General features: G+C 41.0%; 1 protein-coding gene across 3 annotated transcripts in view; it reads left to right on the forward strand.

The window, feature by feature from the left end:
- The window catches only part of NSRP1 (nuclear speckle splicing regulatory protein 1), a 42,509-nt gene extending 34,573 nt beyond the window's left edge, over nucleotides 1-7,936 (forward strand). For all 3 annotated transcript variants that reach the window (XM_069944663.1, XM_069944665.1, XM_069944664.1), the window contains 5 exons: nucleotides 168-224; nucleotides 2,891-3,019; nucleotides 3,391-3,598; nucleotides 4,193-4,301; nucleotides 5,663-7,936. In XM_069944663.1, the coding sequence (XP_069800764.1) occupies nucleotides 168-224; nucleotides 2,891-3,019; nucleotides 3,391-3,598; nucleotides 4,193-4,301; nucleotides 5,663-7,124 (1,965 nt within the window). In that variant the 3' untranslated portion in view covers nucleotides 7,125-7,936. The remainder of the gene's footprint in view (nucleotides 1-167; nucleotides 225-2,890; nucleotides 3,020-3,390; nucleotides 3,599-4,192; nucleotides 4,302-5,662) is intronic.
- The last annotated feature ends 14,395 nt before the right edge of the window (nucleotides 7,937-22,331 follow it).

A 22,331-nucleotide genomic window follows, 5' to 3' on the forward strand; every position in this document is an offset into this window, starting at 1 on the left:
GGGGCAATACAATACTTTCATAAAATTTTTCGCCAGACTTCTCCTTTAATTGACTTCACTTTAGTTTTGTAACAATATCCCCTACCTTATACTGTATGTCCTGTGCTTTAGGATTGTTATGAATGTGTAATGTATGTATATTCATCCTTCCTTTATGTATCTCCTAGTTGTCAGTTGGACAAACTTTACAGAAGGAAGCCCTGAAGAAACGTGTGATGAAGCAGGTATGGTGTGCTATGTATCCTCGGCCACATTTTATATATGTAAAAGAAGCGGAGTAATATCATCTGTGCTCATGCGGGACAATGTTTATGCTTATAACAATTGTTTGCTGTGTCTACCGTCTTGTAGAATTTCAGAAGTACATACTTTTACAGCAAAACCTTCAGCTTTTTGAGCCAGGTTATTTTAATTCTCTCTAAGGCTCAGCTCAAGGCATCATCTCGAGTACACCGCAATGGTTGAGCTGACTTGTAGAAATAGTATTCATGCCACTCATCTCAAATCAGAATGACATTTGACAAGATGATGTTTGATAGGCTTGCACTGACTATTGACCGCACTTGCCCAGCCCACTCCAAAACTATTCACTTAATAGACACAAGGTAACTACTAAATGATTTATCGTCTTGCAGATAATATTTAACTATTTTGCAGACCGATTTTTAATGTCACGCCGCTAGTATAGGAACGTAGCGTGCTGACCATTTCCTTGCTGGGGCAATTTTCACACCTTTTGCACAAATAAAACCAGAATTATAAAATAAAGATTCATGTTATGTCCCTATCAATATAATACATGCAGATTTGTTAAAAATATGAACCTTATACTTGAATATAACAACATGCTCTTACCTCTCCGGCTCCAGCGATGGGGTCTGCGGCCCTCCGCTCCGCTTCCTGGTCCCCCAGCCACTTCCTGGTTTGATTGGGATTTTGTCGGCCCCACTCAGCGCCAGTCAGTGGCTCAACTGGCCTGACATGTCACAACCAGGTCCCCGTTCAGACCAGAAAGTGTCCAGGAAACTGGTAACCGGAGTGGAGAAAAGAGCCTGGACTTGTCCCTTAACTGGAGGGGGGGGGGGTGCAGACACTGGGCTCCCCTTTGGCAAGGTCACAACCCGGCTGACGGATACCACGCTTACCCAGTCAGTGACTGAGGCGGGACACAGGGCTTTAGAGTTGCTCCAAATAACTCAAAATATTTATCAAATATCTACTCTCTAAAGTGTCAGGACCAACCGTGCCAACACCGGCAATTGTTAGGAATAAAAAGGTAGCGACTCCAATATAAGTACCCTAGAGTCTTAGCTACTTGTCCTGACAATGTGGCATATAAGAATGAAGTTATCTGCAACCACATGTGTATTTTTAAGTTGTGAGCAAAGGTTTTTAAGTTCTACACAATGTTAAAAAAAATATCTAAATTGGCAGCTGCATTAGTTCCCTGTCTTTTAAATTGTGATAACAAATCAGACAATTCCCTTTGGTTAAACAATTGGGCACCCCCAAGGATTAGCTGTAATGGGAGGAAAATTCTGGAGGCAAGTGTAGCATTACATTGTTCTATAGGCCAGCAGCATAATGTGGGGAGGGGGACTGCAGAGGTGGTGGCCCCTGATGAATAATTGTAAGGGCCCTATTACACATGACAAAAAATTGTTATATTGCTCGAATTTTAAACGATAATCGTTCTGTGTAATTGCAGACAACGATCGCAAAATCGTTCATATGTCGTTAATCGTTGATTTAGATCTGAACCTAAAATTATCATTAATCATTTGCTAATCGTTCGCTGTAATTACACATTTGTTCAGTGTAATTGCACATTGTTCATTGTTTTGCTGGGATCAGAAGGAATCAACGATCATAGTAACGATCGCAATAATGATCGTAACTAACAACCATCGTTCTGTGTAATATGGTGAACGATTTCAGGTTAACGATAAACACTCTTGTTTGCGATCGTTAGTCATTAATCTTTAAAAATCGTTCCGTGTAATGGGACCCTTAGGAAAGCAAAATCTGAAAAGTGTTGCACCCCTTAATTTGGCCTAGCAAATGATGATGCTTATGCATAGCACTGGAGAGGAGCCAGTGGTCTGGCAGTAGATAGGTGTCCCTGCTCCGTAGACCACAGAAAAAGAATTGCAGTTGCTATGAAGGACATTTATTGAGACTGGCATACTGGTACGCCGGTCTTAAATTAGGCCCTGCTCCCTTTTGTGGGGTGAATTCACTAAGAGGCCATACACCTGACCCTGCACCCAGCGTCCTTAACCCATCGGGTGAGTGGGGGATACAGCAGGTGTATGCCAGGGAGAAGGGGTGAAGCTTTGCCTCCCTCCCTGTCTGTTGTCGGAGTCCCTGCTCCTGTATAGCACTGTATATACTGTACACATCACCACTCATTATACAATCACCAGGCTCGGCTATGGGGCACAACACGATGCTGACCACACTATGCTCTGTATGGCTTGGATGGGAGATTTTTTTTTTTTATACTTGCTCTCTGCTATAGCTAAAAGATAAGGGTCTTGAGCAGTGGACCGCCCCGATCATGCATTTGTACATTGGTTTTCTAAACCACTAAAACCTGTAGTAACCGGCCATTGCTGTCAGCTGGCAGCACTGTCTTTTTTATAGTCTCCTCAGCAGTCATACGTTATGTAAAGTGTTGCAATCTGGTTCCTTGTGTAAATTGCAGCTTTCCATATATTTTATGGGGGCCTCTGGTTATTCTCACTATTATCTAGAAGAGCACAGGTGGGGCATTGAACTTGACCTTTTCTGCTGGAGATCTAATAGGGTTTATCTTAATCATTGTGAGATCATTGTAATAAAATGTGATGGATTGCAGAGATTTTCATGTTTATATCTCTCTTCCAAGACCAAGCTGGAGATGCAGAAAGCCCTGGAGGAGGATGCATCCGTGTATGAATACGACAGCGTGTATGATGACATGCAGAAGACCAAGGAAGAAAGTGCAGCTAAAAAGCTATCTGGACAGGATAGAAAGGTATCCCTGCTCTCGCTGGGCTGGAAAATGCCTTTATTTTGCTGTATATATGTGTGAAGTGAATGATTAATGTTAAATATAAGTCTTCAATATTATTTACATAAAACAAAGTGTATATGCATAACACCATAGATGATAATTGAGCCCTCGCATAGCAATCAATAAGAAGACAAATTATAGGGCTAAGCGTAAAATGTGTAGTTTATTGTGAAAAAACAACCCCTGTAAGTTAACAATCACTCACAATATATACATAAATGCAAAGAGACAGTCAATTAGAGTATGGGACCCAAGATTGTATAGAATCTACTCCACAGACGCATTCACTATTATGGCTGACATCATAACTATGACGTATGCATTTTGCACAGCCAAAGTATATCCAGAACATCCTAAAAGCTGTAGAGCAGAGAAAAAAGGAGCAGGAAAGAAGAATGGAGAAAAAAATCCAGAAGGAACGTGAAATGGAAGGGGATGAATTTCAGGACAAAGAGGCTTTTGTCACATCCGCCTATAAGAAAAAGCTTGAGGAGAAAGCTGAAGAGGAAGAGCGGGAGAGGAGGGAAGCTGCAATAGAAGGTGAGAATCTCATGCACATTTTACAGGATAGTCGGTAGGGATGACCATAAAATGCAAGAGATACTAGTTGTAGAATTAAAGGGGTACTCCAGCAAAAAAACTTTTTCTTTTAAATCAGCTGGTTTAAGAAAGTTATATAGATTTGTAATTTACTTCTATTTTAAAACCTCCAGTCTTCCAGTACTTATCACCTGCTCCTGCGCTGCAGGAAGTTGTGTATTCTTTCCAGTCTGACACTGCTCTCTGCTGCCACCTCTGTCCATGTCAGGAACTGTCCCGAGCAGTAGCAAATTCCCATAGAGAGCCTCTCCTGCTCTGGACAGTTCCTGACATGGACAGAGGTAGCAGCAGAGAGCAATGTGGAGAGTTTTCTCTGGCAAACTGCAAACTTGCAGTCCTCCATTTGGAAGCTTGAAAGGTTTTATAATGACAGTAACAAGGGAAACAAAACACAAGTGCAATATCCTAAATGCATCTTCATGTAAGATTTGGATGACAGTACTGAAAGGAGCTGGAGTTTCAGATATATGTAAAGTTATAGGATATCTACAGTTGCATCTATGAACATTGTATAAAATACACTTCTCTTTTTAGCATCTCTGGATGTCACTAAGCAGAGGGACCTGAGCGGCTTTTACAGACATCTGCTGAACCAGACTGTGGGTGAAGAGAAGGCTCCTGAATGCAGCTTAAGAAGTACAGAGTAAGGAGAATGTCTGTGTGTATGATGTCCCTGTAATGTATTATGCCTCCTTGTGTAGGAATAAGGCATAGGTAGACTGATTTAGACATCTGGGAGATCATCAGCTATCCTGAAATTGTGCACAAACTCAACAGGCATTCAGTTTGCCTAAACACAATTTTTTTTCATACAACCTTGCCAGCGCGTACATCCTTGTAACGCAGTCTAGTGTTTTATAGACCACCACCTGGTTCCTGCCGCAATGACGCAACCATACTTGATTTAATCTTCACCAATCGGGCCATTCTTATCAACCGCTCGTACCAATCTTTATAATTGACCCGACTTCAAAATGTAAAAAACATCAGCTCACTATTCACACTTGTCCAGTAAATATAGTACACCCGAGCAGGCACAACATGGATATATAATGCGGGCCACAGTTCAGAAAAGACACAGAAGTCGGCAGTACCTATATATCTTGCCAGGCCCACTAAAAGGTGTGTGCATCAAGGGTATAGCAGATACAATGTATCTTACAGCCGTGCTCTCACAATGAATGGAACAGTTCACAGATTCACAATGGCGATATTAGAGAGAAATCGTGGACACTCACCATGACATAGACTTGCTTTTATTGCTTCTTACAAAACTTTACATTAAAGTGGTAGGTAAAAATGGGAGATGCCATACCTATTTATGACAGCTGTTTCAAGCGCCTCCCTGCGCTTCATCAGATCAGGTCTGATCTAATGAAGCGCGCGGAGGCGCGTGAGACAGCTGTCATGAATAGGTATGTTGTATCCCGTTTTTACCTGCCACTTTAATGTAAAGTTTTGTAAGAAGCAATAAAAGCAAGTCTATGTCATGGTGAGTGCCCTACGATCTCTCTCTAATAGCGCTACTATATAAATGCGGGCATCACCAGGAAAGTACAAAGTGAAAAGGATCAGTTTTTAGCTCCATAAAAAATTTGATTTTTATTGAGATCATAATAAAAATACTGGTAACATTTACATTTATAATTGACTATCACACCAAACTGTCTCGAGAGGTCACTAGACAACAGTGACGCCCATGACCTAGTAGATAGGAATTTTCACTTGGCTGGTAGTAATTTTTATTTTTGATGCTGTTCATTAGTCTGTATAAATAGTTCTTAGCATGTCATCTTGCTCTAGAAATCCATATTTATACTTAAAGTTTGTGCACATTTGTCTAGATAAGTGTGCAAAAATGGCCGCTGTATCCCATTCATTACTGTATCCCTGGCTAATCTAATAATAACTGACTATACGGAAGACTGGGGTTGACCTTCCCGTGTATACTATAGAGACTGTAAGAAATGTATCAACATATTTTATTTCTCTTTCCAAATTTAGGGTGAAACAGGAGAAGCCAAGAGGATATTCTGATGAACCTACTAATAAGAACAATGAGGAAAACATTGATGCTGATAGTGCTTCGGAAACCGAGTCCAGTGAGGGCGAGCTGGATACTCCAAACAGATCCTGTAATGGCGACAAAAGAGAAACCCATGAAAGACATAGACACTTAAGCTCATCGAGTGAAGAGGAGGAGGATGATGACCATAGACACAAGGAAAAAGATACAAAAATGAGTAGCAAAGGCAGAACAGAGAGAGGAAAGTCTCCTTCCCTACGGGGTTATGACAAAGAAAAATCAGAAGACTTTAAGGAAAAGACAAGGCACAAGGAGCAAAGCGGTAAAACCTTGAATAGTAAGAGGGAAGACCAAGGTTACAATGTTAAGGTTAAAGAAGAGCGAGAACAAGAGCGAGAACAAGACCACAGTAGCAAAGACAAAAAAAGAGAAAAAGAACATGCTACAAGAGAGGAGGATGATTATTATTATAATGAAAAAGATAGGGATAGTAAAAAAGACAAAGAAAGAGTTGATGAAGGAAAGCGGAGAGACAGAGTTGATAAAGATCGGGATCGCACTGACAGATATCGCCACAAGGAGGATAGAGAAAGGTCAGACAGGGATCATGCAGATAGGTCAGACAGGGATCGCACTGACAGGTCGGGCAGGGAACGTGCAGATAGGTCAGACAGGGATCGCACTGACAGGTCGGACAGGGATCGTGCAGATAGGTATCATTCAGATAGGTCGGACAGGGATCGCACAGACAGGTCGGACAGGGATCGTGCAGATAGGTCAGACAGGGATCGTGCAGATAGGTCGGACAGGGATCGTGCAGATAGGTCAGACAGGGATCGTGCAGATAGGTCGGACAGGGATCGTGCAGATAGGTCAGACAGGGATCGTGCAGATAGGTCAGACAGGGATCGCACAGACAGGTCGGACAGGGATCGTGCAGATAGGTCAGACAGGGATCGTGCAGATAGGTCGGACAGGGATCGCACAGACAAGTCAGACAGGGATTACACAGACAGGTCAGACAGGGATCGTGCAGATAGGTCAGACAGGGATTGTGCTGACAGAGATCGCATAGATAAGTCGGGTAGGGATCATCCAGACAGGCAAAATAGAAGCAGAGCAGAGAGAGATTCCACAGACAAGAAAGAAAGAGAACACCAAAGCAATTCAGACAGAGAACTGAAAGAGGGTTTAGATAAAGCAAAGATTCACAGGGACCTTGAGAAAAATGTGGAGAACCGGTCACCGTCTGCTGAAAACGAAGAGGCTTCTGACTCCAAGCGCAAGGTGGAGGAAACCTCTAAAGAAGCTCATTCCACAACTAACAAGTTTTCAAAACGCAGTAATGAAGAGACTGTGGTATCAGCCAGGGACCGATACCTCGCAAGACAAATGGCTCGATCTGCAGTAAAATCATATGTAGAGAAGGAGGAGGACTAAAGACATTGTTCATTTTGGGTAATTCAAAGCTATGCAAATAACATGGCAATATGTTTCTTTTTTTGTGGTCCTTGTGTTTCTCTGGCAAGAAATGATGTTTTGTGGAATTCGTAATGATGATGTATTAAGATTATTTATCTTTCAGTTTGAGGCTTTTTTGTTGCTTAGTTCTAATGGGAAATTAAAGGGGTTATCCAGCGCTACAAAAACATGGCCACTTTCCCCCTACTGTTGTCTCCAGTTTGGGTGGGGTTTTGAAACTCCGTTCCATTGAAGTAAATGGAGCTTAATTGCAAACTGCACTTGAACTGGAAACAACACTAGGGGGAAAAGTGGCCATGTTTTTGTACTGCTGGATAACCCCTTTAAGTAAAGGGGATATAATAATCTGTCTCTTGGACTAGTGATATCCAGGCAAGTGAAATAGACCACTTCAGTTATTGCCATGAAACAAGACAGGAGCCAGGAAGCCTTACTTTTATAGTCTATTTTCATGCATAACCAGGTGCATATTGTAAGAGTGATTATTTATCACTTTAAAGGGTGCGATCCACGGCCACGGACAGCAATACAGACGCGTGAACCGGCCCTAAGGGTAGGAGTCATTATTCAAAGACAGAATACTTCGATTTGTTTGGTATGTTACAGTACCTCATCTCTAAAAAGCATTTGACATTGACGCATTCATCCACCACTTTATTGTTCGCTTCCCCTTGGTTTTGCTTATGCACCTGTTTACATTTTTATGACTGGTAATGAGATTTCCCATACTGAGCTCCCATTTGTACTGCAATAAAGTACTGTTTACTATTTTCATGCCTCTTATTTATAAAGGAACTATGGCAGCTATGTGGGATCCCTTTTTTGTAGCTACAGTAATACCTCGGTTTTTGAACGCTTTGGAACTCAAACTGCTTGGTATTTGAACGAAAATTTACCCAGAAGTAGTGTTTGGAATTCGAACTTTGCTCGGTTTTCGAACGTTGTTGGAACATTTTGCGAGCGTGGATGGTGGGTTGTACCTGGCGAGTTAAGCAGTGGTGAGGCTTCACATACAGTACAGTGCTGTATAAGACTGCTGGAGTGCATATTCAGTGCAGTAGTAGTACAGGCAGTGCACCACCATCTCCCATACATTACAGTGCTTGGGTGGGGGGACGCTATACAGTAAAGGATGGGTGAGGAGTTGGTGACTACTGTACTATAATTGCTGGTTCTGATGAACATTTCTTGTACAGTATAGTGCTGTTCTGTACTGTAGTGATTATACTGAGCACTTATCAGTGTAATAAATGAGTATTGTAGGTAATTATTGGTGGCTGCTGGAACCAGTTAATCACATTTACATTATTTCCTATGGGAAGACACTGCTTGGTTCTCAAACTGCCTTCCGGAACCAATTAAGTTCGAAAACCGAGGTACCACTGTATATACCAAAACATCCTATTGGGCTTTGTAGAATTCCTGGCAAAAATAATGCTGCAGATAAATAATAATAAAGAGCTAGATGAAATTACTGGAAGGATATGGACATTTTCTACATGGAAAAAAATATTTTTTATTTATGGGATTACCTTGATTTATAAAAACAGGACATTTCATGCTACAGTCTTTATTCTTTTATACATTTTTCAGATTCATTGATGTGTAGAATGTAACCTTCTCTTAGTCTTAGGGTACTATTACACGGAACGATAATCGATTGTCGCTCCGTGTACTAAATACAACGATCAGCCGATGACAACGATCATCGGCTGATTGTTGACATAGGTTAGAACCTATATTTGTCGGGCGCCTACCGCTATTACACGTAGCGATGTGTGGGCAGCGACTGACTATATACATTACCTATCCACGCTCCAGGGCTGCTCCGCTCTGAAGCTAGAGCGCGCAGGACCCGGGGAGAAGCGGACCGCAGGAGCAGCCCTGGAGCGTGAATAGGTAATGTATATAGTTTAAGCAAGGCCTGCAAGGACATCGGTAACGATGTCCCTGCAGCCCTTGTTAAATGATTATCGGCCGTGTAATAGGCCCAGTAAACGAGCGGCGATCTAGCAGATCGGCACTCGTTTACAGGTATTATCGGGCCCCCATCGGCCCGTGTAATACCACCCTTAGGCTTTATCCTTAGTGGGTACTTCCCTCCCATCCCATGCCAGTGTATCTAGAATTATGATTCTCTTCTGTTAGATTGTTACTTAGAGGTATAACCAGTAGGAAGAGGGAGATCGTGATCCTGCTGTATAGAGCTTTAGTGACATCACATCTGGAATACCGTGTCAAGTTCTGGAGACCTCACCTACAAAAAGGATATTGATTAAATACAACGGGTCCAAAAACGGCTACAAAAATGGTGGAGGGTGTCAGGCATAAAACATATCAGGAAAGACGTAAGGATCTACATCTGTATAGTCTGGATGAAAGAAGACAAAGGGGGACTTGATGGAAACCTTTAAGTATGTTAAGGGACAAAATAAGGGTCAGGAGGGAAGCGTTTATAGGGGAAAAAAAAACAAAAACCTCAAGAACAAGAAGACACAGTGAGAGGTTAGTTGGGGAAAAGATAAGAAGCAGCATGAGAAAATATTATTGTACTGAAAGAGTAGTAGATGCTTGGAACAAACTTTTAGCAGATGTAGTAGGTAAATCTACAGTAACTATAAACCTGCCTGGGATAAACATATACAGTATCTATTCTAAGATAATAATAAAGGAAATTCTAATAGGGCCGACTAGATGGACCAGGAGTCTCTTTCTGTCAGCAATCTTCTATGTTTCTAAGTGGATCTGCAATTCTTCATATAGAACTGTACTAATAATTCCCTTTACAGTCTTTCAGGGATCTCTTCTCCATTATGCTGACAGACATTGGTGCTCAGGAGTATGTGATTCCCTGTCACCACCAACTGGTGCAGAGTCTGCTATGAGTGTATGGCCTGTGTGATCTGCTCTTCCTGAAGACTTGAATAAATTACCCCCTTCCCACGCTAATTTGTCATGTACCTTATAACACCAAGAGAAACGAAGAGAAGATGTCGAAAGGAGGAAAAAATCTGGAAGAGAAGACACTGCTGGAAACCGTATGCTGTTGGGTCTCAGTTAGAAGCAGCAGGACAAACTGCTATGTGAATGAGTTACACAAGACACCACAGCAGCAAAATTGTAAAAGGGAAAAGGGTATAAATAAAACCTAATGTCCGGATGACATATTGTGCCACTCACCTCTTATTAACATAAACCAGAAGATTGCACAACACTTTCCCTGCCTAATAGATTCGCTGAAATGATATATGAATTTGTTAACCACCTTTTGCTACCCGCTATGTGACAAGTAGGATTCTATCATTTTGTATCATGCACCTTCATGATCCTTTTAAAAGTTGGACGAGGACAATGTTTTGTACTTCATCAGATTGACATTATGTTTTTATATCTCCCTTCAAAGCAAAATTTGGACTTTGATCTTCACCATGATGGCGAATTAACTATTTATAGAGAAAACGATCTTCATTGGCATTTACAAATGTCTGCCTAATAATTATAAATGTCTTGGAAGCTAAAAGAAATATTCTGGGATTTAGAATTATTGGCAACTTTGATAAAATTAAAGGAAAAAAAAGAGCTATATAAGGTTAAGCGCACACAGCTCTGGTGCTGGTCTAATCTGAATTGTAGGCATTTTATTTATTTATTTATCCTTTTATGAACTGGTCTATGAAAAACTAGATAGGTTGACATAGGTTGAAAACCGAAATGACCTACAAAAAGCGTGTTTTTCCAACACGGAAAAAATATAGTCTATAATTCGAAAACTTTAATTTTTTTTTTCCACTTTAGAAATAAGTTTGATAAATGCACGCAGATATGCTATTGTTTTAGAAGGTTATCCAGAGTGAATATTCTCACGATTGACCAAAGTGCCTAGGGAAAGGGAGAGGTCGGCTACGTTCCTGGCACTAACCATGTCATAAAGATTGGATTGATCCAATGCGTTGTACCACAATTGTCCAATGAACAGTTGCTGTTGGCTTACTTCTATGTGAATGGATTAGTCATTGAGATGGTCATAATTACCAGTGTTGCTAGGATCAACAAGTTACAATTCCTCCGGCTTTTGTTGGCAGAGACAGTGGAAAAAAACTCACATCTTAGACCCCAACCAACAATATTGTAAGAGTTTACAGTGACTAAACCCAGGATACAAACCTTTTTTGTACCTTTTTTGAACCACATTTAATTTTTTTTACGAGGGTCAGGTCTTCCATTAGACTCCATTAGAAATAGAGAAGAGACATAATTGTGGAGAAGAAAAAAAATCATGAACTTCCAACCTTTACTGATAAAATATCCATGCCATTGGTTAGGTTATGTCTATATTCTCACTCCTATGGCAAGCCACACAGTAGGGGGGTCACGAGCTAAATGTGACACCAAATACTACTACTAAAATATTCACCAAATTTTTTTTTATGGCCGGTCAACAAAGCAAATCCTTCGCTTTGGTCATCTGTAACTATGGATTACCTATTAAGTCGTCTTGGTCAAGCTTAAAAACGTGTCTGTATATAGTTTTTTGAATTGGGCATGCAAAAAGTATTTAAAATGGAGAGTTAGCTAATAGTAGGCCCTTAAACCATAGGGTTCTGCAACATGCGACAACAACTTTGATCACTTGACATCTGGTCTTTACGTCTCTGTGGAACAATTTTGTCTTGCATAGAATTGCTGTAATTCAGCCAGTCATGAACTGCCTCTTTAAAGGGCACTATTACACATTCCCTTTATGTTCTTGTCACAGCATCTCAATGGGGTCCAAGTTAAAAGTTTCCAGAATGTAAATTGGGTTCCTTTTGCTTGTCCTTCTATCTGAAGCACTTGCACAACCCTAAATGTATTAAAAGTATCCCTAGAGATTCCATTATTGAAAATATTTCTGTGTATGTAGATGATACCCCAGTTAACCCTGCGACCAACATTTCCTCCCCGGCTTCTTTATTGGATTTACTTAAAAATTTTGGTTTCTTCTCAGTTCTGAAGGTAAATTGGACCAAGGCAGCCTTTGTTTTTCCTTTTTATGGGTCTGAATTCTTTCTCATCCCCACTTGCTGACTTACTATGTGTATGTGTAGTGGCCATGTTTTTGTAGCGCTGGATAACCCCTTTAACAGTAGTGACTTTGAGATCATTTTTTGGAGGGTGGGAGGTTGTCCCTGACACTGTGACCTTTCCTGCGTTTTTACAGATGGGAAATACCCAACGCTGTGTTCTTTTAATATCTCCAACCTGGTCCTCCTCCAACTCCACCTGACCAAACTCCTAACACCTCTAGGAATTGCTGCGCTCTAGTTTGGCCCACACCATTTGACTTTGACTCCTGCATTGAGGATTCATAGGTAGCGATACACTCCGTTACCCCCTGAGGTCAGTACCAGGGACATGTTTTGGGTCCTTCATGGCCCGATCCTGCTCTGAACTATACTCTGGTTAGATGGTATTTTGTTCATCATGCAGTCTACATCATACCCTCAGTCCCCAAGACAGCAGGGCATTATAGTAAGAGTAGTACAAGGTTCCTACAGAAACTGCTTTTTGCTTTTATGTGGTCGTAAAAATAGTAGTAACTGCTCTGATTTTTGCAATAGAACATCAGACTCAATAAGCTTTGTCCCATTAGCAAAGGCTAACCTTAGGAGTCTGCTAGTAGAAAATGCAAAAGAACCAAGAGGAAATTAATCTCTGCAAGATTTCCACATGAGTATTTTAATAGCTTTAGAAAACATTTTGGGACTTCTTTCATTCACATTGCACCATTTTCTGTTGTACTATGCAATTTTTTTGGTCTGGTTTTTCTGTGCCCAATACACTGATAAAGCCTTTGCACCTTTTTTATATTTCCCATCTAGTTCCTAAGGCCAGATTCACACTGTGTTTTTTGCAGTCCATTTAATGTATCCGTTTTTAAATGGTTACTTTTAACATACACAAAAAATGTGGCCAACCATGTTTTTGTGTACGCTAGAAAATCGAAACAAAAAAAAAACGCATCCGTCCTGATGGTTTTTTTTTTTTTTTTTTTTTTATAATGGAAGTCAAGGGAGAAATGGATCCAAATAGATTGCACACAATTGCATCCCCCCCCCCCATAAAACGTATACAATAAACTTTTTCTGAAGTTGATGTAGTTTGTTGTACCCGTTTCTGCCTGATTTTATTATTTTTAACTTTTGAGAGAGTCTAAATTTGACATTGTATTCTCCAATTTTATGGTAGCTTTGGCTGTAAAGGCACTGATGCAACAGCTGGAGAGCCATGGGTTAGGTTCCTTACCACTGGCATAGAGCAAAGGTCATATTCTGCTAGTTAGTAATGCTATATGCTAATGCTAATTAGTAATGCTAAATATAATGATTATATTTTTGGCTTTTGGTCACCCAAAACTCGCTGAAGCATGAAACGCTAAGCTCCTTTATATGTGCACTGGCGTACTGTACTAGTATTATGTAAGCCGTCTGTGAAAGTGCTTACTTCCAGATACCATAAGTTATCAGTGTAATAGAAATCCATACATAAAACCAAGCGATATGTTGATATATTTATTATGGCAGTAAATTTCTTACAGTAACGGTTACAATACAAGGCACATACTGATGATTTACAATCCGTCTTGGAACATTCATAAGTGGAATGGCTGCATAATTTAATACAGATACATAATGTACAGGTGAATGAATATAATAGATATGTACAAATATAACTCCAATTACATGCGTTACTAAAGGCTTTACTATTCCTGATCAACACAAATATATATATAAATATATGTATATATACCAATAGCTGGTATCTCTCTCTCTCTCTGCTTTGGATACACAGTTTTCACATAGAACCAGCTGATAGTATCACAGTATCACAAAGTGCACACTGTGATTGTGCTATTAAAAAGAATCAGCAATCTGATTACACACATAATAACAGTCTTCAATAGGATATATTCTCTGAAATGGAACGTATGGTGGTTATTATGAACAGACGGAAAGGAATCGACAATGGCGCGTGATGGGTTCTCTACAGACTGGTATAAGGAATGCTTCTTGGTATATATCAAGGATTTTCTTTTCATTATTGCAAACTGTATTTTAGGTGTCGTGCACATTGCTTATAGATATAGATTCCCTGCGGCACAGTACGTATGAGCTGTCCCTCTGCATGGTACCATTTTAACAAAAAGTTTGCAGACCTTGCCAATTTTGCTCAGACTTGTTGACTTTTTAATGTATACGAGGACCTCCCAAATCTCTTCTAACAAAGGAGCAATGGGTACATTGGATTTCTTTTGTTTTTCTGGAACATACCATGCCAACAGAGCACTCGTTCTTCATTCACAATGCATGAACTGTTGGCCAAACATTCACCTGTATGGTGTGAATTGAAATGATTAGAGATGAGCGAATCGAACCTGCCTAATCCAGATCAGTTTCTGCAAAGTTCGGAGAGGTTTGGCAAGATGGGCTCTGCTCATGTAAAAAATAAATAAATATTCTCACCTGTCCATGGTCCCCCGGTGTCTCCTAATGTCTTTCTGGTCCGGGACGGGACAAGAGAAGAAGGACCCTGAGAGAGCGCGGAGATGTAAGTATAAGGAGCAGCCTTTAAAAACTGCATTGAAACAGCTAAAAACCTGCAGTCGTTTAGCTGTTTTAGCTAAACGACTGTTTTTTAAACCCGAACTTTACATTAAAGTTCAGCGGACCTGCCTAACCAAAAGAAATGCTAGCTGTTGGCCAGATGAATGTTTGGCCAACAATTATTGAAGAAGTGTCGCAGCTGATGCTGATGGTCCATCAATTTATAACATCTGGCAAGGCCAGGGAGAAATTGATTACAAGTACTAACTTACCTCTCCCCATGCCGCTGTGAGCAGCAGGACCGGCCATGGGACCCCTGCCGGAAGGCATTTTACAGGAAAGTTCTGTCCCAGCTGATGGACTGGGCGCTCAGCCAATCAGTGACTGGAGTGGAAAAGAGTCCCAGTCACTGACTGGCTGAGTGGCCAGTCCATCAGCCAGGTTGTGATGTGTCAGCGTTAGAGATCCCCGAATCCCGAGGCTGGTCCCACCGCTGACCGTGGGCACAAGGAGACGTAAATTAGTACTTGTAATGAATTTCCCCCTTTTACAAATCGCTGGACTTCTCCTTTAAGCAGCTAGAAGCCAATGACTTGTGATTCAGCAGCATGAAAGTTATACGTTTTCTTTCCTAATTCACATCTTGACAATTCCCCATAGAAGGCTCAGTAACCTCTATTTTTAGCTTATGCTTAAAACTTAAAGCTATTTATGGGAAAATTCTTGCATCCTAGATATACAACTAGTTAGATACAGACTCAAACAAGTGGGGGGTTGTAACCTGGAGCTAAGTTAGCTGTGAACCCATAGTATGTATTCTTATTGAACACTTTGTTTATACAGGGATGTTGGTTTTCAACAGTTAACAATGTAGTTAAAGGGGTTGTCAGGGATAATACTACATTTAACTATGCTGCTGTGGCTACAGGGGACATGTCCGTGATATATACTTACCTGCTCCATTCCACCTCCAGGTTCCAGGCTGCCTGCAATTTTAATACATCTGGTGATGCGCCGCTCCTACTGGAAATGGAAGCTTAGCATAGACTGTATAATGGATATGCTGTGCTTCCATTTCCGAGGGTAATGGTGTGACTGACTGACAGTGGTGGGGAGCAGACGGCCCTGAACCTGGCGTCGGAATGGGGCAGGTAAGTATATATCAACGACATCTTCCCTACAGCCCCGGCATCATAGTTAAATGTAATTTTATCCTGGACAACCCGATTATTCATCGTGTTTGGATTGTAATTTGCCAGTATACATTGGGATAGCAGTAAAACAGTATGCCAACATATACCATGTCCTAGCTGTGGCGGACCAATTGACTTTAATGGTCTAGTTGGCAATCCATTAGTCACAATGTTTATTTCCTTTCTTTAGTACGTTGTGGGAACATAGCCTTATACTACAGACTAGAGGTGAGCAAAATTAATTTGCACTCATTGTGTTTGTTATGAAGCCACTAACACTTTGTTATGAAGCCCTAACATTTTGTGACTTGTTTCGGATTTGTTTCCCTCCTGCTCCCGTGCACTGAGCAGTCTGCTGTATGCAGTGTAGCTTTCGCCCACCAAATTTGTTTGGCCAGGAGCTCTACACATGGCCCAGCTGCTCAGCATACTGTACAGGAGCAGGGACTCCTCTTGACTTTGACAGGAGTCCCTGCTCCTGTACACACATAGGATTGGCAGTCCAATGCCAATTAACAAAAGCAAAAGCATATTCGCCAGATCAGATCTGAAACAAATCTCAGGACATTTACTGATCCTATCAGTGACTAAGAGAACTTTACACATTAATGCTTGGAATGTTTTAGCTTCACATACACAACAAGGCTATGTTCTACACTGGTGGAAAATGACCAAATTCAACATCTGCTTAGCCTAGGACCAGGTTCACATATGCATCATACTGTGATTATGGACACATATCCCGGATGGCTTAAATCTGCTTTAGTAACTAACTCTTGGGAGTCTATTAAATATATCTTTACTTTTAATCTGCAGGTTGAGGTAGTTGAGGTTGCTCACTTACTACTTGGCTTCTTGTCATGTTAACTACTGTTTTTTTTTTTTTTTTTTTTACTGTGTATCTAAATGTATACATAAATAGTTCTCTCTATAAGGGCTCCGATATAAGGTTACCTGCAGTGCATACATAGGAGTGTATAAACCTACTGCAATGCAAACAGTGTAATGTATGTATGTATGTGATAGATAGATATATATATATATTATATATGTTATAGGATTACCTAATATACAGTTAGACCATAGCAAGTTATGTATCGGTTTTATTACTTGTGAACTTTGGGGGGAGGACAAACCATACACATAAACACTCACCTACTGATTACATGGAGAATAAACTGCTGTTGTATCACCTGGCAACAAGTGTAATATAAACTATACAGGGTAGAATAACGTATAGCTATTTATGATGGTTCGCTACTATCTATAATATCTAACAGCTGTCTCTTCTCAATGCTGAGTTTGCTGGGGTTACTTGCAAAGGTGAATCGTGCAAATAGAATATTCTCTTAAAACTCCTAACCTGCCAAAAGCGCTCTCAAAGTCCAATGTTTGGTGCTTATATACGAACAACTAATCTACGCACATTTACCATGAAACATCTTCCAGGAATTTAAAGGATTTAAAGGCATCTTGTAGAATCTGTAAAGAAGTGGCTAGCACTATGCGGGAATAAAAAATGGAACCAATTTTGACTGCATTAATGCAACTAAAATAAAATATTAAGCAACTTTGCAAACAGCTTTGTGGATCCAGCTCCTATGTGTCCTCTGTGTGGTGTGTTCCTGGGGGATTAGGGAGGGGGCCGCACCAAAGCATCATTATATGAGTAATTCTATGGCAGGGGTAGGGAATCTCGGCTCTCCATCTGTTGCAAAACTACAACTCCCATCATGCTTGGACGACTAAAGCTTTGGCTGTCCAGGCATGATGGGAGTTGTAGTTTAGAGATGAGCAAATATACAGTAATAATGAAGCTAATCGCTTTGTTAGCTCAACAGTTGTCCTATCACCCGGCTGCCTTTTAACTTAGTGCCGCTCCGGGTGCCTGGAAAAGCTGGATCTGGGAAACTTCTCCCAGTCTCGAGCTGTATAAAGTTGTTTCAGTGTAGCTGCTTCTGGATTTCTACTCCTTTACTATATAGCACATGTTTTAGATTCATTTTGCTTGGCTTCATGTTAAAAAGACTGTCAGTAGGTTTATGGTGTGCTATCTCAGGGTGGCATAAACTAGTGCCAGAGAAGCTGAACAGAATGATGTATCACTTACATTGTTCTGTGCAGCTGATCCAGAGATCTCCTAAATAACATGGACAATAAGTAGTCCTCTCCATTATGTGCATGAGCTCAGTAGTCCTGAATATTCATGAGAGACAGAAAACTCCGCCCACCAGCTGCTGATTGAACAGAATAATGTAAGTAACACACCAATCTGTTCAGCATTTTTCTCACTAGTTTATGCTGCCCTCATTTAAGGCCACATAAACCTAGTGACAGGTTACCTTTAAAGTTGCTGGTACCCCCAATAACTGGATAGGGCAGTGAGTTTTTTTTCCTGGAAAACCCCTTTATATTGCAACCATTTTCCTAAACCTGAATAGCCCTTTTTAATGTAAATGTATTTGAACTTAACACTGATGCTTATATAATCAGCTGCCATTATTTGATGGGTAACTATCACCTTTAAAAAACCTTCTGACATGTCCGATATTTCAATCACTGGGGGCTCGGTCACCGACAGGTCACCCACAGGGAGAAGCACTTAGCTATTCATTTTAATAATCGCCAATTTCCCTGCGCTCCTTGGAGAGGCGAGTGGGTATTGTATAGATTTATAGGTAGTCTCGAGACTTTCTATAAATCACTACAGGCCATGCTTGGCTCCACAAGGAGAGGAAGCAATGGAGGCTCAGTACTCAGATGAGTGTTTTCTGGCTGTTTCTTTCAGTGGTCTCAGCACCAAAATGCCTCTACGTCACGCCACGTCAGTTTTTAAAGGTGATGCTCTTTAAATATATACATGTTTTTTTTTGCAAGTCTTGTAACAAAGGGCTTCCTCTACAACTATAACTGCTATCGATGTATAAACCACAAATAATAATCTTCCTGCACTACCTACAGGATCTATATGAGTCTCACGTTCACATGGCACATAAACAACCACATTGATCACAGATGAAAAGGATATCAGATGGATCACTTGACGCTTCTGGAACCCAATGACAAATCTATAAAAGGACCCCATCAACTAACACAGATCGTTGTAAGTACTGGTGTCGGCATATGGAGTAGAGTTCCAGAGACCAGGTACAACTATCACCTCTATACTCCCCTATAGCTATGTCTAGGAAGAATACCAGTCCTAACGCTATTGGCAGGATCGGCAATGACCATTATATACACTTGTACGCTACTAACAGTTACGCAGTGGTCTTATAACCTTACAAAACCAGATACAATATACATTTAATGCAATTATTTTCAGCTTCTCAATGACATGAAATGATGCCATGGGCCCAGCCATGTTTAGATTCTTCTGTAGTGTACATAAGGTATACACACTGCAGGCAATATAAACTGTGTGTCTTTCCTTCGTGTTTATTCGAAAGAATTAAAGAGAATGTAAGTTTGCAGAATGCTGGGCATTTCTATGTTTATTGTAGACAATCCCTTAAAGGTAAAGTCCGGGACAAAAAATTATTCTAGGCTGGGGGTGGAGGAATATAAAAAAGAAGTTATATTCACCTGCCCTGATGCCCACACAGCATCGGGTCACGCTCCTGCTCCCCCAGCCGGCTGTCTTCTGAGCTACGTCACGACCCAGTTGATGGATGCCCCATTCAGCCAGTCAGTGACTGGGGCGGGACACCTCTGCAGTCACTGATTGGCTTAGTGTGCTAAATCCCACCCGCTTGTGGCATTCAACTTGGCATGTACCTATAAACCAGGAGAAGAGGACACCCGGCAGGATCGGGAGCCTGGTGATGCAGCGCAGCATGGGGACTGGTGAGCATATTGTCTTTTTTAATTCCCCCCCATCCCCTGTCTATAATGATTTTTTGCTCCCCCGCCGTACTTCTCCTTTAAATAGAAGCTAGTCTGGCAAGCACCTGGTTTGGTTCCAGTAACCTCAGTCAATCCATTGGGCAAACCACCTCTATCTAATATGTAGTCTACCATGAAGAGCATGGACAGGCTAGGTCTGCCACAATTGGGGCTGCTCTTATAGATCTTCTCTCCGAACTGCTTCATAGAAAGGGGTTCGGAGCAGAGGACCTCCTTCTGTAACACCCATATGTCTTCATAGGGCATACATTGAGCTCTCCTGATGGGACAACCTATATTTTGAGAGCTACCGTAACAATGAATGACCCCATCGTCCACTGTTTCCAGTGGGGGGGGGGGGGGTGAGGCATAATTCTGCAACACCCTATTGGTAAAATATATTTAGGAAATCAATGCGATACAACATACATTGCATTGAATCCACAAAGCAGCGCATTATCCATACCTTAGGTCAGTGTGTATTGAAGGACATAGCCACCTTACAGATAAAGGAGACGTCATTCCACTTTGTACAGCTTACAGTATATACACAGCTAACCACATCTACAGGAGTGGTGTACTATGGACGGATGGAATGGACGAGACGTGGGTTGTAATGCAGGAGGTTCCATTAAATACATAACTTATTTCTCTAACGTTACCAGGTCTATGAGTTGTTTTCTTGTCTTTTTATATCTTGTATGGTAAATGCAGAATAAAATATTTATATGAAAATAAAATGTAATCATTACACTGTATATGCCATATTCCCTGGACACAGTGACGTGCAGTCCAACGGCTTCCTCAATATAATATAAAAATATATAAACTGTTATGATATATTAAATATACTTTATTTTATAATACTTGTTACTATGAGGCAGTTCAAAGCAGACCAGCTATCAGTCTTATGCACCAATACGCCAATAATCGTCTACTATTGTAGCTCTGTATCCCCGCCATACCTCTCGTATTACAATATAATAGGTCTGTTTACTCTCACTCTCCCATAACTATTCTTAATGTATATCTGTCAGCTGTAATCCTCATTTTAAACTGCAAACACTATTATATAGATGTTATGTCAAGGAGACACTTGGTACCTTTCCTATATCTGTCTGTGCTTCCAGAACATACAAAAATTATTTTATTCTCCTGTGCAGAGTGTCAGAGGCTTTCCCAAGCTCCTAGAAACATGGAAGATTGTCAGCAGAAAAAGACCCCTGGTCCATCTTGTCTGCCCTTTTAGTATTTCCCTTCATATTATCTTAGGATAGAGATATGTTTATCCCAGGTTTACATTCTCTTTTACCAACCACATCTGCTGGAAGATTGTTCCAAGCGTCTACTACTCCTCAAATACTGAGGGCTGTAATGCCTCCATGCTCCCACTCCCATACCTCATAGTGAGCTGGTAGCTAAGCTCCCAGCAGGGATTAAATGGGAGGGGGAGCGAGGAGGCATTACAGCCCTTAGCACTTCAGGAGTTTGGGAACGCCTCTTTGACACTTTGCACTATAGAACAGAAGCCATTTTCTACATTATGGAAGCACTGCTGGATATAAAAGGTACCATGTGTCTCCTTGATCTAAGAGTGTCAGCAGTTTGAAATGTGAATTTCTGCTGACACGCAAGAAGTTCGCACATTGAAGGTCCAGTCGTGCAGAGATCCTGGGATACCAAGGCGCTGACAGGTTACCGCATCAAAGATGATGGGAGACATAGTGGTAAAGATAGTGAAGTCATATTACGGATGACGTGTTTCGAGGCTGCCCTCTTCATCAGATCCATCATCACCTCATGATAAAACTTTGCTTTCCTCCCCCACTACGTCTCCCATCATCTTTGATGGGGTAACCTCTTAGCGCCTTGGTTTCCCTGGATCTCTGCACGACTGGACCTTCAGCATGAAAACGTCTTCTGAATCTATATACCGGGCTCTCCCAGTCCTGTGGACGGGCAGCAGGTGGCAACCCTGTGACAAGTGATTGGCGTTGTCTGGCTCAAAGCATGACCGCCAGAGGTGCAATAAAGTCATCTCTGCTTTACCTGACAGTTTGCAGTGTTACGCTATGTGCGCTTCCGGTGGTTTCTATCTTTCTAGAAATTTCTGCTGTCAGTCACTTCAACTTTTCATACCACCTATGAAACTGATGTTGTGTGGCTGATTTATACAGCTTAGATTGGCACAGAAAGTAAAAGTTAGATGCAAATGCCACCTAAATGGAAAACCACTGTTCGTAGGTAAGTACATTGTGCTTTGTCATGGGACCGCCATCAAGAGGTGCAATGAGTTTTACATTGAGATTGGTATTTAAGGCTGGATTCACGCTACCTTTTTGAAATCCGTTTTTTTTTCCATCCATTTTTAAGAAAAACTGATACATTTGTGTGCATCCATCTTGATCCTTTTTTTAAATTTACTTTCATTATAAGAAAAACAGATTAAAACGCATCCTTTTTTTTTTACATAGACAAAAATTTGGTCGTCTGTTTTTGTGTAC

The sequence above is a fragment of the Dendropsophus ebraccatus genome, chromosome 11, assembly GCF_027789765.1.
Source record: "Dendropsophus ebraccatus isolate aDenEbr1 chromosome 11, aDenEbr1.pat, whole genome shotgun sequence".
NCBI classification, from domain to species: domain Eukaryota; kingdom Metazoa; phylum Chordata; class Amphibia; order Anura; family Hylidae; genus Dendropsophus; species Dendropsophus ebraccatus.